This window comes from Thalassophryne amazonica, chromosome 3 (genome assembly GCF_902500255.1).
Source record: "Thalassophryne amazonica chromosome 3, fThaAma1.1, whole genome shotgun sequence".
NCBI classification, from domain to species: Eukaryota; Metazoa; Chordata; class Actinopteri; order Batrachoidiformes; family Batrachoididae; genus Thalassophryne; species Thalassophryne amazonica.
In genome coordinates, this window is record NC_047105.1 from 47,534,242 (window position 1) to 47,556,331 (window position 22,090).

A 22,090-nucleotide genomic window follows, 5' to 3' on the forward strand; every position below is an offset into this window, starting at 1 on the left:
TTGGTGTTGCAGGATCCTTTTACTATATTAAGCCCTCACCAGTAGGTGGAGGTAATAGTACATTACATCACTGACATATCGCTGGCCTTTCTGTGTGACTGTCATGGAGGTGTATTAAAGGTCATTTTCCTGTCTCCTTCTTGTGATTTTGGTTCTCTCTGTGTGTTTGTGTTTGGTCTCTGTGGTGATTATTTGTTGACTTGTCTCCATTGGTTATTTTTGTTGTTATTGTTTGTATGTCTCCATCATAGGTAAAATGCAAGATGGCAATATGGAGAGCAACCAGATTAAAGGTAACCAAACATATCTCTCATCACCTCCTCCCCCGCCTCCTCACGTTTCCCTTCTTTGGTGTGCAGTGTAAACGCTGGGTTAAATGCATCGTTTCGCAGTTTTTAGCAGAATGTGCAGTTAATTACTGTAGTGATTGAAGGAAATTTTTGAATTTGACCCAGGTGTTCCTGCAGTCATGTTAGGTTAGAGAAACCCTCCCCTCCACACTGATTAGCTGTCTGTCACGTGTGTGTTGTCCTTGTTGTGTTTTGTTGTTCCTGTGTTGTTGATTGTCCTTTCTCCTTTCAAAGAACAGTAAGCTGCTCAGTGATCGTGTTCACCTCACTCAGCCTGCACTTTTATTCCAAAGTGTCAACCTATTTGCTGCATTTCAGGTCTAAATTATGGGCAATGCTTTATATTAAGGCCCTTGCGATAAGCATTAATTAACTGGTAATAAGGCCTTTATGAATCCTTACATAATGCTTATTAATGATGCATTTACACATAGGCATGATGCGTTATGAATGAATTTCTGTCATTCATGGCACATTCCTGACATTCATAACGTGGCTTAAACATCTGAATAGGGTTCTTAACAGTGCGTGTCAGTTCGTGACATTGTGATATTCGTGGAGCATGTTTTTGACTAGCCCAAAAAAATCTTCCACAAATGTCACGAATCACCCACGATTTGTGGAGTTCGCAACTTGGCATGTCGATACATGGTAATTAGCCGTGGTGGGCAACAGATAACCAAAAAATTAACTTTGATAACAGATAATCAGATAACTGAAAAGTTATCTTTGATAAAGTTAAAACGATAAACCACCCAAAAATGTATCGGAAGTTACAGATAACTGATAAATTCCAGTATTGTCTCCGGTACACTTGCAACTACTAACAAGTTGATTTTTAGTTTTAACACTATGATCGCTTCTGGTAACATCAAAGTGACGACAGACCAAAACAATGTGTCAGCACTTCTGTCTTTGAGCATCCTGCTCCCTGCTGGAAGCTCCAGTTTACTACATGGCTTCCAGCACAGAAGCAAGCTGAGAGGAGCCACAAAGCTCAACTCTCTACTCAATCACAACACTGCCATCAGGCGGAGGTCTTGGAAAATAAAGCGGTGCTGAGTATGGTTTGGTGTATAAATAAATGAATACTGATAGAATAACTCCATTAATGTCAATTCTGTCATTTGTACAAAGTTAAACTATAACATATAATTTTTAATGTTGAATAATGCACTAATTCTGAAGTTTTGTAACAACACAGACAGATCGCAAAGGATTCTGGGTAAAATGTGCCTGCAGCTAACACTGGTTGGTTTGACTCATTCATTATGTAAACAACACATTAATGTGAGGTGTGTCGTGTTTACAGATAAATCTGCTTTTGTAAAATATGCCATTTTTAATTTGTAAAAAAAAAATAGGCATTTTCAAAAACAAAAAAAAAGCCAAGTTGTAAATTAGATATGATATAACCGGTGTCAAAATAAATAGAACACTGCCATGATCTACTGGTGCCAGACGTTCAGTACGTAAGCTGGGTTTACACTGTGTGAATTTTTCAGCTGATTTTTCATTCGTGCGACAATTTTTTGGATCGTACCGAGTTTCAGGTTAATCGTGCATCCTGCATCGTTTAGTATACATGGAGTAACGAGCTGCGTTTAACATCTCACGACCACCTCCTGATTGGCGATCGTATGGTCAGATGAAAATCAAACCTGTTTGATATTCTGGTCGGCCGTCGTGAGGGTATCACCCCGCTGAAGCGCTACAAGCATCCTCTCGCACTGTGCCTGTGCAAACACTGCAGACCTGTCTTGTAATGTTTTTTTTTTTAACTTTGAAGTCTCCCATCGAGAGTTTTTGTAAATTAAGTTTGAAAAAAAAGCTTCTGTTTATGTTTTGCTTCTGAAAACACGAGTTCGACGTGTGGTTTTTGAACGTACAATGTGTGTGAGAACATAAATCGTGCGCTCTGAACTTTTACACCATGCGGTTCTGTCGTACAGTTTGAGCTGGAACTGAGTACTGATGGAGTGGGTAAATGGTAAATGGACTGCATTTATATAGCGCTTTTCCATCTGCATGAGACCCTCAAGCGCTTACAATTATGCCTCACATTCACCCGATTGTCAGGGTGCTGCCATACAAGGCGCTCACTACACACAGGGAGCAATAGGGGATTAATGACCTTGCCCTTAGTGATTTTCCAGTCAGGCGGGGATTTGAACCCAGGATCTTCTGGTCTCAAGCCCAACACCTTAACCACTAGACCATCACCTCTTTGCACCAGTGGGTGGTTGCAAAGAAAACCTGCACCCTTTTGGCCCTTTATGGAATCAGTTTGAGACCTCTGGATTACACCAACAAGCAGACTGGCGCACAGTTGGCCTGGAATTAAACATATAAGTAAAACAAATAATTACATTCATTATAACCGCTCTAAGTAAAATAAATAATTAATCAATCAGTCAATTCAATCAATTTTATTTATATAGCGCCAAATCACAACAAACAGTTGCCCCAAGGCGCTTTATATTGTAAGGCAAGGCCATACAATAATTACGTAAAAACCCCAACGGTCAAAACGACCCCCTGTGAGCAAGCACTTGGCGACAGTGGGAAGGAAAAACTACCCCTTTTAACAGGAAGAAACCTCCAGCAGAACCAGGCTCAGGGAGGGGCAGTCTTCTGCTGGGACTGGTTGGGGCTGAGTGAGAGAACCAGGAAAAAGACATGCTGTGGAGAGGAGCAGAGATCAATCACTAATGATTAAATGCAGAGTGGTCACCTGATCCAGCCCTAACTATAAGCTTTAGCAAAAAGGAAAGTTTTAAGCCTAATCTTAACAGTAGAGAGGGTGTTAGAGAGGGTGCTGGCCGAAAGGCAACTTTTATACCAATAGAAATACCCCCTGAGCTCTTGAATAAGCCCAAAGAGAAGTTAGAGAGGGTATAATTACATTCATTATAACCGCTCCATCAGTTTGCTTTAATAAATCAACTATTTAATCTATGGAATGTAAAAAAAAAAAAAAAAAAAGACAAATCTCCAACACAAGTTACTAGAATTGTCTTACATTTTTTTGTGTCTGAGCTCACAAATGCATTCCATTTAAATCAAAACAGAAGAAAATAAACTGAAAAGTAACCAATAAATAAATAAATAAAAATACTAATAATCCTCCTTCTTAGAGGGTCTGCTCAGAAAATGTTTTACTTTTTATTTATTTTTATTAATAGACACTGATATATGAAAACAGTCCTGCTGTTTGACAGCTGATCATGTGGCTGTAGTCTGGATCAGAAGGACCAAGCCACAGAACTGAGTGCAACTTTCAGGTGGTGAATCACATTTGCTTTTGTTCTTCATGGATGCAGACGATGTCACGCTCACCTTGTGAGGATGATAAAAATAGCAAAATGGAAGGATGCTTAAAAAAATTATCATTTGTGTTGTTTGCCTCAGTGATGCTGGATAATGCGAGAGGTAGCAGACAAAGTGTGCAATGAAATTATAGATTGAATTTATTATTTGACCTTGTAAATTAAAAAAGCAAAAGTACTGTAAATACAACAAATGTATCTACACAGAGCTAATTTTTAAACATGCACATAGTGGATTGTATGTAACATACAAATTTGGGGATGCATTCAGGCTACAAGGCTTCAGATCACTGCAAAGAATCAAGCTGAAATGCATTTCTGTCTTGTTTGTAGAATATGAACCATAGACGATCAAAGATAAACAGCTTTTTTATTCTTTTTTGTTCCTCCTGTTTTTCAAGCACTTTCAGGATTTTGTGGGTGTGCATTAAATGTGCTGAATAAAAATAGGTGCACATATTTGTTTTTTGTACAGTGTTCATGAGTGCCAGTAGACTTAGCTTAGTAATCACAATATACATGCGTACAATCATATAAAAATGAAGAAACATACAGTGAGTGGTGAGTCTGTCACTGAAGATGCCTGGTTGCTGACAGATGTTAGACAGGAATGATTAGACTGGTTCTGATGCATTATCATCTTGAAAAATGATATCATCCCATCCTTTCAATTGATGGGATAAGAAAAGTGTCCAAAGTATCAACGTAAACTTGTGCATTTATTGATGATGTAATGACAGCCATCTCCCCAGTGCCTTTACCTGACATGCAGCCCCATATCATCAATGACTGTGGAAATTTACCATGTTCTCTTCAGGCAGTCATCTTTATAAATCTCATTGGAACGGCACCAACACAAAGTTCCAGCATCATCACCTTGCCCAATGCAGATTCGAGATTCATCACTGAATATGACTTTCATCCAGTCATCCACAGTCCACAATTGCTTTTCCTTAGCCCATTGTAACCTTGTTTTTTTCTGTTTAGGTGTTAATGATGGCTTTCGTTTAGCTTTTCTGTATGTAAATCCCATTTCCTTTAGGCGGGTTTCTTACAGTTCGGGTCACAGACGTTGACTCCAGTTTCCTCCCATTCGTTCCTCATTTGTTTTGTTGTGCATTTTCGATTTTTGAGACATATTGCTTTAAGTTTTCTGTCTTGACGCGTTGATGTCTTCCTTGGTCTACCAGTATGTTTGCCTTTAACAACCTTCCCATGTTGTTTGTATTTGGTCCAGAGTTTAGACACAGCTGACTGTGAACAACCAACATCTTTTGCAACATTGCGTGATGATTTACCCTCTTTTAAGAGTTTGATAATCCTCTCCTTTGTTTCAATTGACATCTCTCGTGTTGGAGCCATGATTCATGTCAGTCCACTTGGTGCAACAGCTCTCCAAGGTGTGATCACTCCTTTTTAGATGCAGACTAACGAGCAGATCTGATTTGATGCAGGTGTTAGTTTTGGGGATGAAAATTTACAGGGTGATTCCATAATTTCTTCCTCAGAATTGAGTGATTCCATATTTTTTTCCCTCTGCTTGGTCTAAAAAAGTAACCGTTACTGACTGACACAATTTTTTTTCTTGATTTCTTATAGTGTTTCTTAAAGCCAGAAAGTTGCCATTTGTAATGACTTTAGTTTTGTGTCATGTCTGTGATCTGCTTTTTTTCTACAAAATTAAACAACTGAATGAACATCCTCCCAGGCCGGTGATTCCATAGTTTTTGCCAGGGGTTGTATTTATTAGATGGAAATCCTGCCCATAATTGAATTGAGTTCATCAAATGAGTCATTTGTTTGTGTGATACACTCAAAAAACTGATTAATTGGATTGGATTCCATCTAATGTAGTCCCAGCTAAATTAAATTACATTATCTTGCATGGGTGTCTTTGAGTTGGGGATACATATATTTATTAGATGAAAATCCTGCACAGTCAGGCATTTTTTGAATGAAGTAACTTTGACCTTCACCCAAATGATTGACCTCTGGCTGACCTTGACAGAGCAATATTGGAATCCTCTGCAAACCTTAACCTTTACCCAAATAAATTCTTCAGCTCAGTTTCAGGGTCAACCTTCACTGACATGCCAAGTTTGGTAGAAATAAGCAAAATAGGAGGGCGAGTGGAAGGCCAACAAACAGCAAGGCAGACCTGACTTTTCTCCCAATGGCCTTTGGCAAATTTGAAACCTTACTAGGCAATTCCAAATCTTGACCATTGACCCTGACCCCAATGAATGACCTTTAGTAAATTTGACATCGTCTGAGCAATTTCAGAACCCACCTACATATGTGTGCCAAAGGATCTTGCCAGAGCAGGAGAATAAATAAATGTTGCTCTTCACTGTCGGGTAGTAATATTCAAATGAAACAGACAAACTGCCAACTGTAACAATCTCACACACCACACACTATTAAACAAACAAACAAACAAAGAAATCCACTCCTGCACTACTGTTCCAGAGTCAGCATTATCTGAGTTTGCCAACTTTTACGGTGCAGTTTGGAAATTCTGTTTGTGTAAAACAAAACTTTTGATTGATTTTTTTTTTCCACCTGAAGATGTTGGTGCAATAATGTTATCATTTACTGACTAGTAACTTTACATCCACATCATGTTCATAAATTATTCACGTATGTCATACTGCCATCGGCAAATTTTAGGAAACATCTGCTTGTTTCCTTGAGTAACATTTTCATAAACAAGATGGGCTGTGCATCCAGCGCACACAGAGTGAGAAAGACAAATATCTGAAAATATGTTTTTATTTTATTATTTATTTATTTATTTTTGCCTAGTTTGATTTGGCTCTCCTGTCGAGTGTCTAGGTTGCACCGAAGTTAGCAAAATACCATGACTGAATTTCAGATCAGTGGTTTCTGTAGGTCTGGTTTACCTTTGCCAAATGTGGGGGGGGAGCAATCTTGGGCAGGGGTGTAGCAATTTTATGTTGTACTTCTTTGAAAGCAATGTTATCTCCAGTTTATCATCTGTAAAATACAGCTAACAAGTGAATCCTTACAAAATAAATCTGCCTAACCTGTGGGAAAACTGTGGATCTGGCAACACTGAGAGTAACATTGAAACCAGCCACAACAGGCCTGTCAAGGAACTGTAGGATTTTGAATTTCAGTATTCTTTGACACCAGAGATTGGCTCTTGCTTGTGATTTGTCACAAACGTATGTTTCCGGTTGTTGCTTCCCACTGACCATGAAATGTGAGTTGCCTCGTGTAGAGGTTTTATTACAGGTACATAGGTGTTACTTAAGCGTGATCTCAGCAAACTGAGCTCCTAAGAATAAACCATGTTTCTTTTACTGCCTTTCTAACAAATGAACTTTAGTCCTGAAATACGGGGTAATGGTCAGCTCCATGTTCCTCTTTGCATCTTGAGTCTAATGTATGAGTCTAATGCAGCTGTTGTGTGTGTTTGTGGTGTCTACAGTGAAGAAGCAGGATGGAGCAGCTGCCATGGAGATGCAGCCACTGAAGAGTGCAGAAGGTGGAGAAGCTGAAGAGAAAGAGAGGAAGAAGGTGTCTGTACCCAAGAAAGAAAAGTCTGTGCTGCAGGGAAAGTTGACCAAACTTGCCGTCCAGATTGGAAAAGCAGGTACAGCAAACAACACCTCTGTCCGACTGTCAATTAAATCAAAGAAAACAAGTTCCTCAGCATTTTCAGTGACATGTACTGCTGGCAGTGAGGGAGGAAACATCAGCTATGATGGAGTGGATCCTCTATAAGTTGCTGGATATCACAGCTGGCCTGCACACAGGTTCAGTGGTTGCATGAACTGGGTGTTTGGTCGGGTTGTAGAGTCCAACAACTTGGGGACATTTGACAGTGAGGAAAGATTAACTGCCTTGACTTTGTGGACAATGCTGTGATCTTTATGGAATCAATAAGAAACTGAGTGAGGATTCAGGGTGTCTACGTGTTTGCCGAGGATCAAGAGCCAGATGGACTCAATCATCAGACATGTACACTATGTACATTTCTTCAGGGATGTCACAGCAGATCCAGTACAGAACTGCAAGTTTTACACAGGCCGCCCTTGTAGTTTTACCTGGTCTTCTGAAGAGGCTTCTGAGATCTAACATGGTCCGGCTTACACACAGCAGACTGGCTTCAGATAGCATTCCATATTCAGCATGGAAAAATAAGATTTCCTGTTAGGGTTCCGTTGTTTGGGGGAGGTTAGAAGTCCTAGTTGGGTTTATACAGTAGCAGATGCTCTTTCTGAATGGAGCCACAGTCTGACTTCTTGCCAGAAGCTGAAGATAACAATCTGTATACTTTACACCGCTGCATTCTCTCAGCTCTTTTGTCTTTAGCACTGTCTTCATGTCCATACCTGCTGCTACATTACCTCATGTATAGCTTTGTGTAGTGACATTTGAGGAAATAATTAAATTACTGGAGCATGTTGTTAGTAGGGAGTGTGCCAAAATCATATTTAAGTGTGAAGTTCATATAAAATCCCTTTACAGAAATAACTGGAACCATTTTTTGCTACAAACAGTACTGACAAATCTGTCATTGTAAACATAATTTAATTTATCTGAAAAATATATGTCTGCACAGTGGGTTAGTGTTTAGCTCTGTTACCTCGCAGTAAGAAAGTCCAGGGATCACTTCCCACGCAGTCCTGTGTGGAATTTGCATGTTTTCCACGTGTTCATGTGGGTGTAACCAGTGGAATTAACTCTGCGTTGTGTTCTGAAGGTAGGAAGACCCGTGCACCATGCACAGCTTGGAGACACCATTTATTTCCTACAGCATCTGACAAGGAAATAACAGGGCAAAAAAACCCCTGTTACTGCCCGCGGTGTGCGCTATGTAAACACAATATGACATGGTGTTATTAACAGTTTCATAATAAACTTATTCGTTAAAGATGTTGCTGAGACAATATCACGTACCTCTCCCCTGGTGTGGCAATAGCAGCAAGGAAGAGACAGGTGAAAACAGCGTATTATATACACGACGGAAGTCACTCTCAAAAGTGCACGTAAGAACACAAAAGTTCCATATGATGACGGAGGATTTAACTGTCATAATTAAACTGTTCAGACATTTTGTGTAATTATAACAATATTCATGACACAAAACAAAATAGATACTATAATATCTATATTATAATAGCCAAGTGGCCTCTGTGTGCATGCGTATGTGCGTGTGTGTCTGTGACTTAGATCACGCAAAAACCAGGGAGAGCTGACATTTCCCGTTTGGTATGCTTATGCATTTTGGGTAAAGGATGAATGCTGCAAAAACAGAAAGTTGATGAGACAAATATTTTTGCAGAAATGATCAATTTTAGCTAACCAGTAAACAATGGACCTTGTGTCGCAATGCATCGTGAGAGTCCAGGGTTTTGGGGTTTTAAATGTTGTTATTGTGGTTCATGTTAGTTTAACAGTGTTGTTAGTGTTATTGATTTATTGTGGTTTTGTAGTTCAATTGGTTTAGTCAGTTTAGTTAGTTTGTTTAGTTAGTTTAGTATGTCTTCTGCCACCGTCTGTGTTTGTGTCTAAAATTAGAAGCATCTGCTTCTGGCAGAATGCGGAAAAGACAAAATGCTCTGCGTGTGTGTGTGCGCATGCTTGTGTGCATGCGTGTGTGTGTAACATTGATCAAGGAGAAACTGAGGATAGCTGAGATTTGCCATTTGGTATCCTTACAGAATCGAGGTTGAATACCGCCAAAACGGAACGTTGATAGGACTAATATTTTTGGAGAAGCTATGGATATTATCTAACATTGCTAACTACATACTGAACTCACACGCCATTCCAGCAGGTGGCGGTAAATCAAGCGTGAGTGCGTGATTTTATTTAGTAAGTTCAATGTAAGTACACAGTATAATTGTCATGATACGTGGTCATGTGTCACAGAAGGTGGGTGGACACAAGTGCAAACTCTCAAAGTGTATGATATAATAATAAGCTTTAGCTCAAAAAACAGTCCAGGGTCTGGTACACAGTGAGGCAGGCAAAGGTACAGATAAGGGCAAGGCAAAAATACATGGTCAGAAACAGGCTGGGGTCAAAAGGCACAGGGAGACACAATATCAGAGGCTGCGGCAAAAGTCTAAATCCGGGTAACAGAACGAGGTCAAAAACACTGTGAGGCAAAACAAAAAAAGCAAGGCTGGAATGAAGATATGAAAGATCAGTGAGCTGGCACCACAGTGAGGAAAGTGAAGTCCAGGAAAGCATAAGGAGAAAGAGGTTGCCAAAAAAGTTTTGGGATAGTCGGTGAGATGAAGAAAGTAGACAGGAGTACAAGGAGATGCAGTGTAAGGCGAAAAGAGAAGTGGCAAAAGCAAAGGAAAAGGCATATTGCGAGCTGTACAAGAAGTTGAATAGTAAGGAAGGAGAAAAAAGGACTTGTACCGATTGGCCAGACAAAGGGACAGAGCTGGAAAGGATGTGCAGCAGGTTTAGGGTGGTAAAAGATGCACATGGTAATGTGCTGACAAGTGAGGAGTGTGTGCTGAGAAGGTGGAGGGAATATTTTGAAGAGCTGATGAATAAAGAAAATGAGTGAGAGAAAAGGCTGGATGATGTGGTTAGAGTAAATCAGGAAGTACAAGAGATTAGCAAGGAAGAAGTGAGGGCTGCTATGAAGAGGATGAAGAGTGGAAGGCAGGTGGTCCAGATGACATTCCAGTGGAGGCATGGAAATGTCTAGAGGGATGGCAGTAGAGTTTCTAACCAGATTGTTTAATAAAATCTTGGAAAGTGAGAGGATGCCTGAGGAGTGGAGACGAAGTGTGCTGGTTCTTATTTTCAAGAACAAGGGTGATGTGCAGAGCTGCAGTAACTACAGAGGCATAAAGCTGATCAGCCACAGCATGAAGTTATGGGAAAGAGTAGTAGAAGCTAGGCTTAGAAAACAGGTGAAGATCTGTGAGCAGCAATATGGTTTCATGCCGAGAAAGAGCACTACAGATGCAATGTTTGCTCTGAGAATACTGTTGGAGAAGTACAGAGAAGGACAGAAAGAGTTACATTGTGTGTTTGTGGACTTAGAAAAGCTTATGATAGGGTGCCAAGAGAAGAGTTGTGGTATTGTATGAGGAAGTCTGGAGTAGCAGAGAAGTATGTTAGGGTAGTGCAGGACATGTACAAGAATAGTGTGACAGTGGTGAGATGCGCAGTCGGAATGACAGACTCATTCAAGACCCCCATTCCCTACCAGGCTGCTCAAGGAAGCCCTACCATTATTTAATGCTTCGATCTTAAATATGATCAATCTATCTTTGGTTAGTTGGCTATGTACCACAGGCTTTTAAGGTGGCAGTAATTAAACCATTACTTAAAAAAGCCATCACTTGACCCAGCTATCTTAGCTAATTATAGGCCAATCTCCAAACCTTCCTTTTCTCTCAAAAATTCTTGAAAGGGTAGTTGTAAAACAGCTAACTGATCATCTGCAGAGGAATGGTCTATTTGAAGAGTTTCAGTCAGGTTTAGAATTCATCATAGTACAGAAACAGCCATTAGTGAAGGTTACAAATGATCTCTTATGGCCTCGGACAGTGGACTCATCGCTGTGCTTGTTCTGTTAGACCTCAGTGCTGCTTTTGATACTGTTGACCATAAAATTTTATTACAGAGATTAGAGCATGCCATAGGTATTAAAGGCACTGCGCTGCGGTGGTTTGAATCATATTGTCTAATAGATTACAATTTGTTCATGTAAATGGGGAATCTTCTTCACAGACTAAAGTTAATTATGGAGTTTCACAAGGTCTGTGCTAGGACCAATTTTATTCACTTTATATCTGCTTCCCCTTAGGCAGATTATTAGACGGGTATTGCTTAAATTTTCATGTTACGCAGATGATACCCAGCTTATCTATCCATGAAGCCAGAGGACACACACCAATAGCTAAAACTGCAGGATTGTCTTACAGCATAAAGACATGGTGACCTCTAATTTCCTGCTTTTAAACTCAGATAAAACTGAGTTATTGTTCTTGGCCCCACAAATCTTAGAAACATGGTGTCTAACCAGATCCTACTCTGGATGGCATTACCCTAACCTCTAGTAATACTGCGAAAATCTTGGAGTCATTTTTGATCAGGATATGTCATTCAAAGCGCATATTAAACAAATATGTAGGACTGCTTTTTGCATTTACGCAATATCTCTAAAATCAGAAAGGTCTTGTCTCAGAGTGAATGCTGAAAACTAATTCATGCATTTATTTCCTCTAGGCTGGACTATTGTAATTCATTATTATCAGGTTGTCCTAAAGTCCCCTAAAACGCCTTCAGTTAATTCAAAATGCTGCAGCTAGAGTGCTGACGGGACTAGAAGGAGAGAGCATATCTCACCCATATTGGCCTCTCTTCATTGGCTTCCTGTAATTCTAGAATAGAATTTAAAATTCTCTTCTTACTTATAAGGTTTTGAATAATCAGTCCCATCTATCTTAGGACCTCGTAGTACCATATCACCCCAATAGAGCGCTTCGCTCTCAGACTGCAGGCTGACTTGTAGTTCCTAGGGTTTGTAAGAGTAGAATGGAGGCAGAGCCTTCAGCTTTCAGGCTCCTCTTCCTGTGGAACCAGCTCCCAATTCAGATCAGGGAGACAGACAACCCTCTCTACTTTTTAAGATTAGGCTTAAAACTTTCCTTTTGCTAAAGCTTATAGTTAGGGCTGGATCAGGTGACCCTGAACCATCCTTAGTTATGCTGCTATAGACGTAGACTGCTGGAGGGTTCCCATGATGCACTGTTTCTTTCTCTTTTTGCTCTGTATGCACCACTCTGCATTTAATCATTAGTGATCGATCTCTGCTCCCCTCCACAGCATGTCTTTTTCCTGGTTCTCTCCCTCAGCCCCAACCAGTCCCAGCAGAAGACGGCCCCTCGCTGAGCCGGGTTCTGCTGGAGGTTTCTTCCTGTTAAAAGGGAGTTTTTCCTTCCCACTGTAGCCAAGTGCTTGCTCACAGGGGGTCGTTTTTGACCGTTGGGGTTTTACATCATTATTGTATGGCCTTGCCTTACAATATAAAGCGCCTTGGGCAACTGTTTGTTGTGATTTGGCGCTATATAAAAAAAAATTGATTGATTGATTGATTGATTCAAGTGGAGGTGGGATTACACCAAGGATCAGCTCTGAGTCCTTTTTGTTTGCAGTGGTGATGGACAGGTTGACGGATGAGATCAGACAGGAGTCCCCATGGACTATGATGTTTGCAGATGACATTGTGATCTGTAGTGAGAGTAGAGAGCAAGTTGAGTCTAGTCTGGAGAAGTGGAGATATGCTTTGGAGAGAAGGGGAATGAAAGTCAGTAGAAGCAAGAGTGAGTACATGTATGTGAATGAGAGGGAGCCCAGTGGAATAGTGCAGTTACAAGGAGTAGAAGTGGTGAAAGTAGATGAGTTTAAATATTTGGGGTCAACTGTTCAAAGTAAAGGAGAGTGTGGTAGAGAGGTGAAGAAGAGAGTGCAGGCAGGGTGGAGTGGTGGAGAAAGGTGGCAGGAGTGATTTGTGACCGAAGAATATCAGCAAGAGTGAAGCGGAAAGTTTACAAAACAGTAGTGAGACCAGCTATGTTGTATGGTTTAGAGACAGTGGCACTAACAAAAAGACAGGAGGCAGAGCTGAAGATGTTGAGATTCTCTTTGGGAGTGACAAGAATGGACAAGATTAGGAATGAACATATCAGAGGGACAGCTCAGGTGGGACAGTTTGGAGACAAAGTCAGAGAGGCGAGATTGAGATGGTTTGGACATGTGCAGAGGAGGGACCCAGGATTATAGGGAGAAGGATGCTGAGGATGGATCCACCAGGCAGGAGGAGAAGAGGGAGACCAAAGAGGAGGTTCATGGATGTGCTGAGAGAGGACATGCAGGTGGTTGGTGTGACACAAGGAAGATACAGAGGACAGGGTGAGATGGAAACGATTGATCTGCTGTGGCGACCCCTAACAGGAACAGCCGAAAGACAAAGAAGAAGTAATTAGGGTAACCAGGTGCATGTGTGAAAGAATGTTCCAGAAGGGAGGTGTGGTCAGGTGAAGCAAAGAAACAGGAAGAGAGGCAAGAGCGTGAGTAAGTGAAAAACAAAACAGATCAACAGCAAGAGGAATCAGTGACTGAAAAAAACATTGGTGAAAACATTGTGCCCAAAGACCAATAAAAGGAAACGTAACAAATAAAGGGGAAAACTAGGAACTAGAGAGACAGACCTAAAAAGAGAACAAGAACAGTAAAAGACAATAATCAAAACCAGAATCGAACTGAACATGGCTGAAGTATAAATGTGAAACCAATGCAGAAAATAAGATAGCAACACAATCTATGGAGTGACCACAAAATAATGAACAGAAACAAAACCAGAGCCTACAGTGAAAACGATATGTCTAGATACTTATTATTATAGGCAAAATTGACAAAACACAAGATTAACGATACACAAATGGTAACAGAAACAATCAGATAAAAACATTCAAGCTAAAACAAAACTAGAGAATAACACAAAACAAACCATCAAAACCAATGAGACTATGAGACTAAAGAGAAGCATAGAAGAGGAGTCAGATAAAATCAGGAGGCGAATTCGTAAAGCAGACCCAGGCGGAGCAAAACCTGACAATAATTGTAAATATGTTAAAAATGCATGGATGACACAAGAAAGTGAAAACACTTATTTCCATTGTGGTCCATTTAAAAATCAAATGACAAAATAGAAGTAATAATATGCATATGTCGCGGACATGAATGAGTGAAGCTCGTCGGCATCTCACCATGTCATTTAGGTTCTTCAGACTTTATTTGAGTAAATGATTCAGGGGAGCATTAGCATGGCAAAAACCTGCTCCCTGCTTTACTCACAAATGTAAGTTTGGTGTGATGAGAAGTCCATAGTTCAAACAATGTGTTCAGTTCAAATCTGAGGCAAAGATTTTTCTTCTGCTGCTAAGGCTCAGGCTCTCTCCTGTGGAACCAGCTCCCAATTCAGATCAGGGAGACAGACACCCTCTCTACTTTTAAGATTAGGCTTAAAACTTTCCTTTTTGCTAAAGCTTATAGTTAGGGCTGGATCAGGTGACCCTGAACCATCCCTTAGTTATGCTGCTATAGACGTAGACTGCTGGGGGGTTCCCATGATGCACTGTTTCTTTCTCTTTTTGCTCTGTATGCACCACTCTGCATTTAATCATTAGTGATCGATCTCTGCTCCCCTCCACAGCATGTTTTTCCTGGTTCTCTCCCTCAGCCCCAACCAGTCCCAGCAGAAGACTGCCCCTCCCTGAGCCTGGTTCTGCTGGAGGTTTCTTCCTGTTAAAAGGGAGTTTTTCCTTCCCACTGTAGCCAAGTGCTTGCTCACAGGGGGTCGTTTTGACCGTTGGGGTTTTACATAATTATTGTATGGCCTTGCCTTACAATATAAAGCGCCTTGGGGCAACTGTTTGTTGTGATTTGGCGCTATATAAAAAAAAATTGATTGATTGATTGATTGAAGGTGGATTAGAACTTTTTGTGGTACACAGCACAACCTACTGGACAGGAGGAACCTAGCAGTCAATGTGACTCACTGATTTGAAAATGCAGGTCTTTCAACCAGACGTGTGGTGCCGTGACATGTCAATCATCTCTGTCCAATCAGATTTCAGGAGAGTCCAGTGAAACACCGGCCTCCGCTCTAGCTCCACCCATGCCAGGAAGTATTTGACATTTGATCATTTCCTGTTTCACTGTGACTGATAAATTGGCACTTCCTGTTTGAGTGTGAGCTTGCCACTGAGTTCCTGTGAGATTCCATGGGATCTCGTCTGTCAATCCAGTAAGTGTTTGACATTTGAACATTTCCTGTTTTACTGTGGATTAGAATATTGGCACTTCCTGTTTAGGACGCCCTGTACCATGAGTGAGCTTTGTGCTGCTGCACGATGCTTCGCTCATATAATAATAATATAATAATAATAATAAATAATAGTGTGAATATGATAACAAAAAACTAAACAATTTATAAATTGACATTAAAAATTACGTAATTAACAGTACATAAAAGCGTTGAGTTCTTCTTCTAAAAATTGTTGAGGTCTAAGGTTCTAAAAACATTCTGGAGTCACACACCATTCCAACTCATTATAGAAATTTTGTATAATTTATTACCAAAAAATAATAATGAAATGACACGCACATCCGAGTTGTATTGGCGTGCAGGATCAAGTAAAGAAATAGCACAAAAAACGAAAAAGAGATCCGCACAGCCAGTTAGCTCCCAAACAAGCTTAAATAACACCAAAGGTGACGTTTCGGGCCTCACCCTTCATCAGACATCTATAATTTATTACCACCCTTGAAAATGTCAGCTACCTATTTTATAAACACTACCCAATCTAGAGCCCATGGATCCCCACAGGCAACACGCTAGTAAATGTATAATCGACTCTGTTACATGTGTTCCTTCTGGGTGCTCCAGCTTCCTCCCACTTCCAAACACATGCGGGTTAGGTGAACTGGTGACTGTGTGAGTGAGAGTGTAAATCTGTTTGTCTTTCTGTATGTGTTCCTGTAATAGATTTATGTCCTGTCCTATTCATCCATATGATTGATCTCTGGTTGACCTTGCCATGACAACTCTGGAATCCTCCTAAATGCCACATTTCTAGGGATCTGCGCCAATACTCAGCATTTTTGCGGATATTGGTATCAGGTATTTATAACAGGCGATATGACAGTTTATATTTGCAGTGCTGGATGTAGTGACTCACTTTACAGATTAATGGCTTTGTGTTTCCAAAAAGCTCTGTTTCTTCAGAGGAGAAGAAAACAGCAGAGTCTGTTTCTTTGAAGCTAAGTGGGGGAGAGGGGGGAGAAGAGAAGGAAGAGAGACAGAAAAGGAGAGGTTCACTCATTTTCACATGAAAATAAATGTCAATAATTTTCATGTAATTGTTTACAAATTATGCAAACTATTTTTACAAATGATCACATGATCAAATGACGATATGTCTAGATACTTATAGGCACAATTGTCATCTTGCACTGTGCTTTCGTCACTTCTTCTTGCACAGTCACTCACTTTTTGAAAACTGTCTACTCCATGCAGAGTATCATAATTGATAAATAAAATCGAAGACATATTCAGTGGCAGCTTTACCATCAGAGAGCCTCGTCCAGGACTACCACAAAAGACTCCAAAATGTCATTGATGTTAAAGGGGGCAGTACATGGTATTAAGGGCCCCTTCACACATAAAACAATTGAAGCCGACTGGCATATGAAGGAGGAATCATATGCCACTCGTGAAAAATCGGAGCCGCCTCAAACACCTCGTACAGCAGTCACGGTACATGCACTCTACACGTGCCACTTGTGGTGGAATCCATTCGAATGGCATGCAAGATGAGGTTGCACTGCCATCTGATCATGTTTGCAGCATTCGCACGGCATGTCCAACGCAGGTTGGACATATCATGCCGCAGCTGAGGAGCTGAACAAATCATCGGCCATGTTGCATTGTGGCCGAATGGCGCGATCGAGGCAGCTGCAGCAAATGTCAGCAAATCCCGGATGAATGGCCATTCAATCCACTCTCGACCGGAGTCAGCCAAAGTCCAGGTGCCCCCCATGAACATTCAACACCACTTGCGGGGTACCTAGAAAGGGCAGGGCTATTCGTGCAGCTTGCACGAGAGTAGAGTGCAGGTGACCACTTTTGACCTTGCTGTGCCAATGGCCCCATATTTCCTAAGTGCACCATGACTGCACCATTACCAAGCAACACACGTGCCATGCAAACCCCCCCCCACGCCATGAACCCACGTCTGGATGGCTGTAACGTCCAGCTGGGACAGCTAACCACTGTGTACTCACAACTCAGCTGGAGAACATATGTCGTGCCATCAACAAGATGAACAAAACTCAACGCAATGCACATGTGTAGGCAGGCTCTCATGACATGCTGATAATTATGTACAGAAAATCACACATGGGGATGGGCCAGCCATGTCTGAGCATGCATGGCATGGTTTGAACATTGTTATCCACTGGCCAGTCAGAGTAATGAACCTTCCAACATGTACATTGTACTCCACATGACCGACAGAGTGGAAGATAAATGCAGCATGGGGAAAGACGTGAACTCATTTATGTGTGATTCCTTTGCTCACAGCACTGTGGACACACGGCGCCGGCCAGCAACTCATCTGTCAGCTGGAACTGAGAGTGACTCAGTGCACATGACATGTTAAATTGAGAACACAGCCAGGACAATTAAATAAATACATACAACAGTAACTACATACATAATTACATAACAAATATATAAAATACATCACATAAGAAAGGAACAGAGAGTGATACTTTTTTCTGTGAGCTGAGTTGGTCGACAGGTGGGTGTGTCCGTGCCAGCTTCTGCTGTCAAGATCTGTGGACTCGCAAGTCACAACTGGAGAACACATACCGTACCATGAAACATATGCTGTGCTGGCTGGACATGTGGCGCTATGATCATGGGTATCGGTTCATATACGGAGGAACAGAAGGATCATACTTGTATTGTCTGCTCGATAAGAGGGATTAAATATTATAAATTGCAGTGTGTTTTTTTTTTTTGTTTGCTGAGTATTTGTTTTCCTCACAGCAGCGGGGCGATGTGGTGTCACACTTTCCAGAGGCTCACACTGTGTTCTTGCACACTCACGATCTTGCACAAAACAGTCGCCATGGTATTCTCCATGCTTGTCCAACCATGTGGCCCTCCAGACAGCATGTGGAATATTTCGCAGTTCCCCATTTCATTTGTTTTTCACAGTTTTTTGGCTGGTTCCTGCTTCTTTCACGCAACTTCGTGTTATGTTTGAAGGGGCCATAAGAACAGGGGTATGTACACTTTTGATCAGGGTCATTTGGGTAGTTTCTGTTGTCATTATGATTTTAAAAAGAGTAAACACAGTTGTTTGACAATAAATGCCTTCACCCAACCATTAGCCATGAGTGAAAAAAAGTTTTTGTGCTATCATTCATATTCTCTGAAAAGTGGCCAAAAAAGCAACAATTCTGACAGGGTATGTAAACTTTTGAGCACAACTGTAGATATATAGAGAGATGCTCTGGCTCAACAACTGAGCCAGAGCATCTCTAAAACTGCAGCTCTTGTATGATGTTCCCAGTCTATAGTTGTCTACTAAAAAAGGTCCAAAGAAGGAAAACCAATGAAGTGTGATAAGGACATTGGTGGTCAAGGCTCACTGATGTGCATGGGGAGTGACAGTTGACTCATGTAGTCCGATCCAACAGAAGGATCTACTGCTAATGTCTTGGTGTTGGATACCATAGCACATCTCTAGATGTCTAGTGGAGTCCATCCCTTGACAGGTCAGTGCTATTTTGATGGTAAAAGCGGGATCCCCACAGTATTAGGCATGTGGTCACAGTATTATGGCTGATCAGTGTGCATTGTCTTTCTTTGTGGAGTTTCCTTCTGTTCCACTCTTGAACCAAAACACATTGATGCTGTGGTGGACATGGTGATGTTTGCTTTGCCACTGCTTAAGGGACAGATCTCAGAGTTTTTTGACAAGTGCAGTACCACTTTATCTTCAATGTCTAGTTGAAGTCAAATGTCAAGTCAAGTTACTTCGGTTATAGTCTGTGTAGTCAATCTTATATTAAATTTAATTTCCCTTGTGTATCTTGACTTACATCAGGACGAACATCCATGCATTTTCTAAACATGTTTATGAGGGGGAGCTGGACCTGTACCGCAGTCATTAAACAAACGGTGGGGTACACCCTGGACAGGCAGTCATTCTGTCACAGGGCATGCACATATTAACAAACAAACACCTTCACAAACACACTCACACCTACAGTCAATTTAGAATCAGCAGTTCACCTCACCTGCATGTCTCTGGCAGTGAAATGAAATCAGAGCACTTGGAGGGATCCAACCAAAGATGGGGAAAACATGCAAACTCCACATAGTCAGGACTAGGTTGGAAGCAAACCTCGGACCTTCTCACTACAAGGCACAGGTGAACCAGGAAGCAGCCATGCTGTCCAACTGGTGTAAAATTTGCATCTGATCAACATGATAATCCATACCATAGCCGGGCCTCAATACCCATATAGGACTTACTCTACTTCCCTTTTAATTCATCATAAGCCACCATAAAGTTTGTGGATGATACCACCGGGTTGGGCTCATCTCGGGGGGAATGTGTGTAATTACAGAGACGAAGTCAACCGACTGACAGCGTGGTGTTCAGCTAACAACCTCCACTGAATACCAAAAACAAAGAAATAATCCTGGACTTCAGGAAGGGCAGGACTAACCCAGCCCAGCTCTACATCCATGGGGACTGTGTGGAAAGGGTCAGCTCCATCAGGTTCGGAATCAGCTCTCCGACAGCCTCTCTGGACTGCCAACACCACAGTGGTGTGAAGAAAGCCCAGCAGCGACTCCACTTCCTGAGGTGCTCAAGAGGAACAACATCTGGAGGAGAAGCTGCTGGTGTTGTTCTACAGAGCCACCATCGACACCATCCTGACGTACTGTAGTACATTGTGGATGGGGATGCTCAGCAGCAGACAGGAGAGCACTGCAGAGAGTGATTAACCGGCCCAGAGGATCACTAGCTGCTCTGCCCAGCCTGGAAGACAATGCCAGCTCTCGCTACCCAGCAGAGCTGCCAGCATCATCAAAGACACATCCCACCCCAGCAACCACCTTTTGACCTGCTACCCTCGGCCGAAGATATAGGTCAATCAAAACTAGGACAACAGACTCAGGGACAGCTTTTTCCCAGAGCGATCACTGCTCTGAACAATAACAAACCACATTAATCTGCACTTTTCAAGTTTCTTGTGCACTATCTGTACCCATGTGCAACACTTTCCGTGCATTATCATTCTACAGTTGTACATAATTCTTGTTTTACATTTTACATTTTGTTCACATTTTATTTAGTTGTACTATATGTAAATATTTTATTTTGTTAAATTTCATTATCTTTTATTTGGCTAACAATTACTCACACCTCGGAAAGCACCTTTTGGAGTTGCACTCAAATCTTGTTGCAATTTAAATTACATGACAATAAAACAATTCTGATTCTGATTAATTATTTATCATTCCATTTTTGACCAAGACATTCTGCTTCCTCTCAGGTTTGCTCTGTCGGCCATTACCGTCATCATCCTTGTCCTGTACTTTGCCATTGAAACTTTGTGTGAATAAGCGTCCTTGGATGCCAGAGTGCACTCCTATCTACATCCAGTACTTTGTCAAGTTCTTCATCATCGGTGTGACTGTGCTGGTGGTGGCCGTGCCGGAGGGATTGCCGTTGGCTGTCACCATCTCTCTCGCTTACTCTGTCAAGGTGAGGAGGGGTGCACGCACACACCACATTATAGCACTGCTGTACTTCCCTGTAAGGGCTGCCCGCATTTCAACTCCATTCTGTAACCTTTACTAGAGTATGCATTACATAGTCCTCTGCAAGCGCTCGATTCTCACTCAGAGGAAATACTGGGGATTTGCATACATAAAGCATGTGTGTATTGAGTGCCTGTATTGTGTTAAAGATGCTTTGTGTATTCATGCCAGCAAACGAGCAAAGAGAAGTGCTAAAATGTTTGTTTCTTGACAACCAATTGTGTGACACGCTACACGAGTGCAACCCCTTGTCTTTGTAGTCACACACCATTATAGATATTGACAATCTGCTAGTGCCAATAACTGATGAACGCTTTACACACACAGTTACACACATGCACACCAGTACTTCCATGTTTTAATGTGTCAATACTGGATTTGTTTTTCTTTCTACCAACAGAAATGATGAAAACAATAACCTGGTGCGTCACTTGGATGCATGCGAAACGATGGGCAATGCCACAGCCATCTGCTCCGACAAGACAGGCACGCTAACTACCAACCGTATGACAGCCGTGCAGTGTTACATTGGAGAGTGCCTACAAAGAAATCCCAGATCCTGGATTCTGCCACCCAAGTCACTGGACTTACTGGTTATGCCATTGCTATCAACAGTGCCACACCACAAGATACTGGTAAGATACCTGCAGGGTAGCCATTGTAGACCCCCTCTAACTCTCCAGCAACATAAATGTCAATAAATTGGCAGTGAACTGAAATGTTTCTTATTTATGACTTGAACAACCTTGACTATTTTACAATAGAGACTTTTTCTCCCCTGAAGAGTGTTGACCTGGTTTTCTAACACCAGCCCCTGCATGCAAATGGTGTTGATCCAGCGTTGAAGTTGATGTTGAATCAGCGTAGAAAATACATTGGATTTGAAAATTGGATCAATGTAGATAGTTGACATTGGTTCTCTGTAGGCATTCAGTGTAATATTTAAATTATTATTAAAATGTTAAAGTCAACAAGTACCATGCTGCTTG

The 22,090-nt window shown here is 41.4% G+C and overlaps 1 protein-coding gene across 9 annotated transcripts in view; it reads left to right on the top strand.

Moving 5' to 3' along the window:
• The window catches only part of atp2b2 (ATPase plasma membrane Ca2+ transporting 2), a 488,858-nt gene that overhangs the window by 360,901 nt on the left and 105,867 nt on the right, over positions 1–22,090 (top strand). For 6 of the 9 annotated variants that reach the window (XM_034166183.1, XM_034166192.1, XM_034166187.1 and 3 more), the window contains 2 exons: positions 252–293; positions 7,134–7,298. In XM_034166183.1, the coding sequence (XP_034022074.1) occupies positions 252–293; positions 7,134–7,298 (207 nt within the window). The remainder of the gene's footprint in view (positions 1–251; positions 294–7,133; positions 7,299–22,090) is intronic. The other 3 variants (XM_034166184.1, XM_034166186.1, XM_034166189.1) reach the window with 1 other exon arrangement.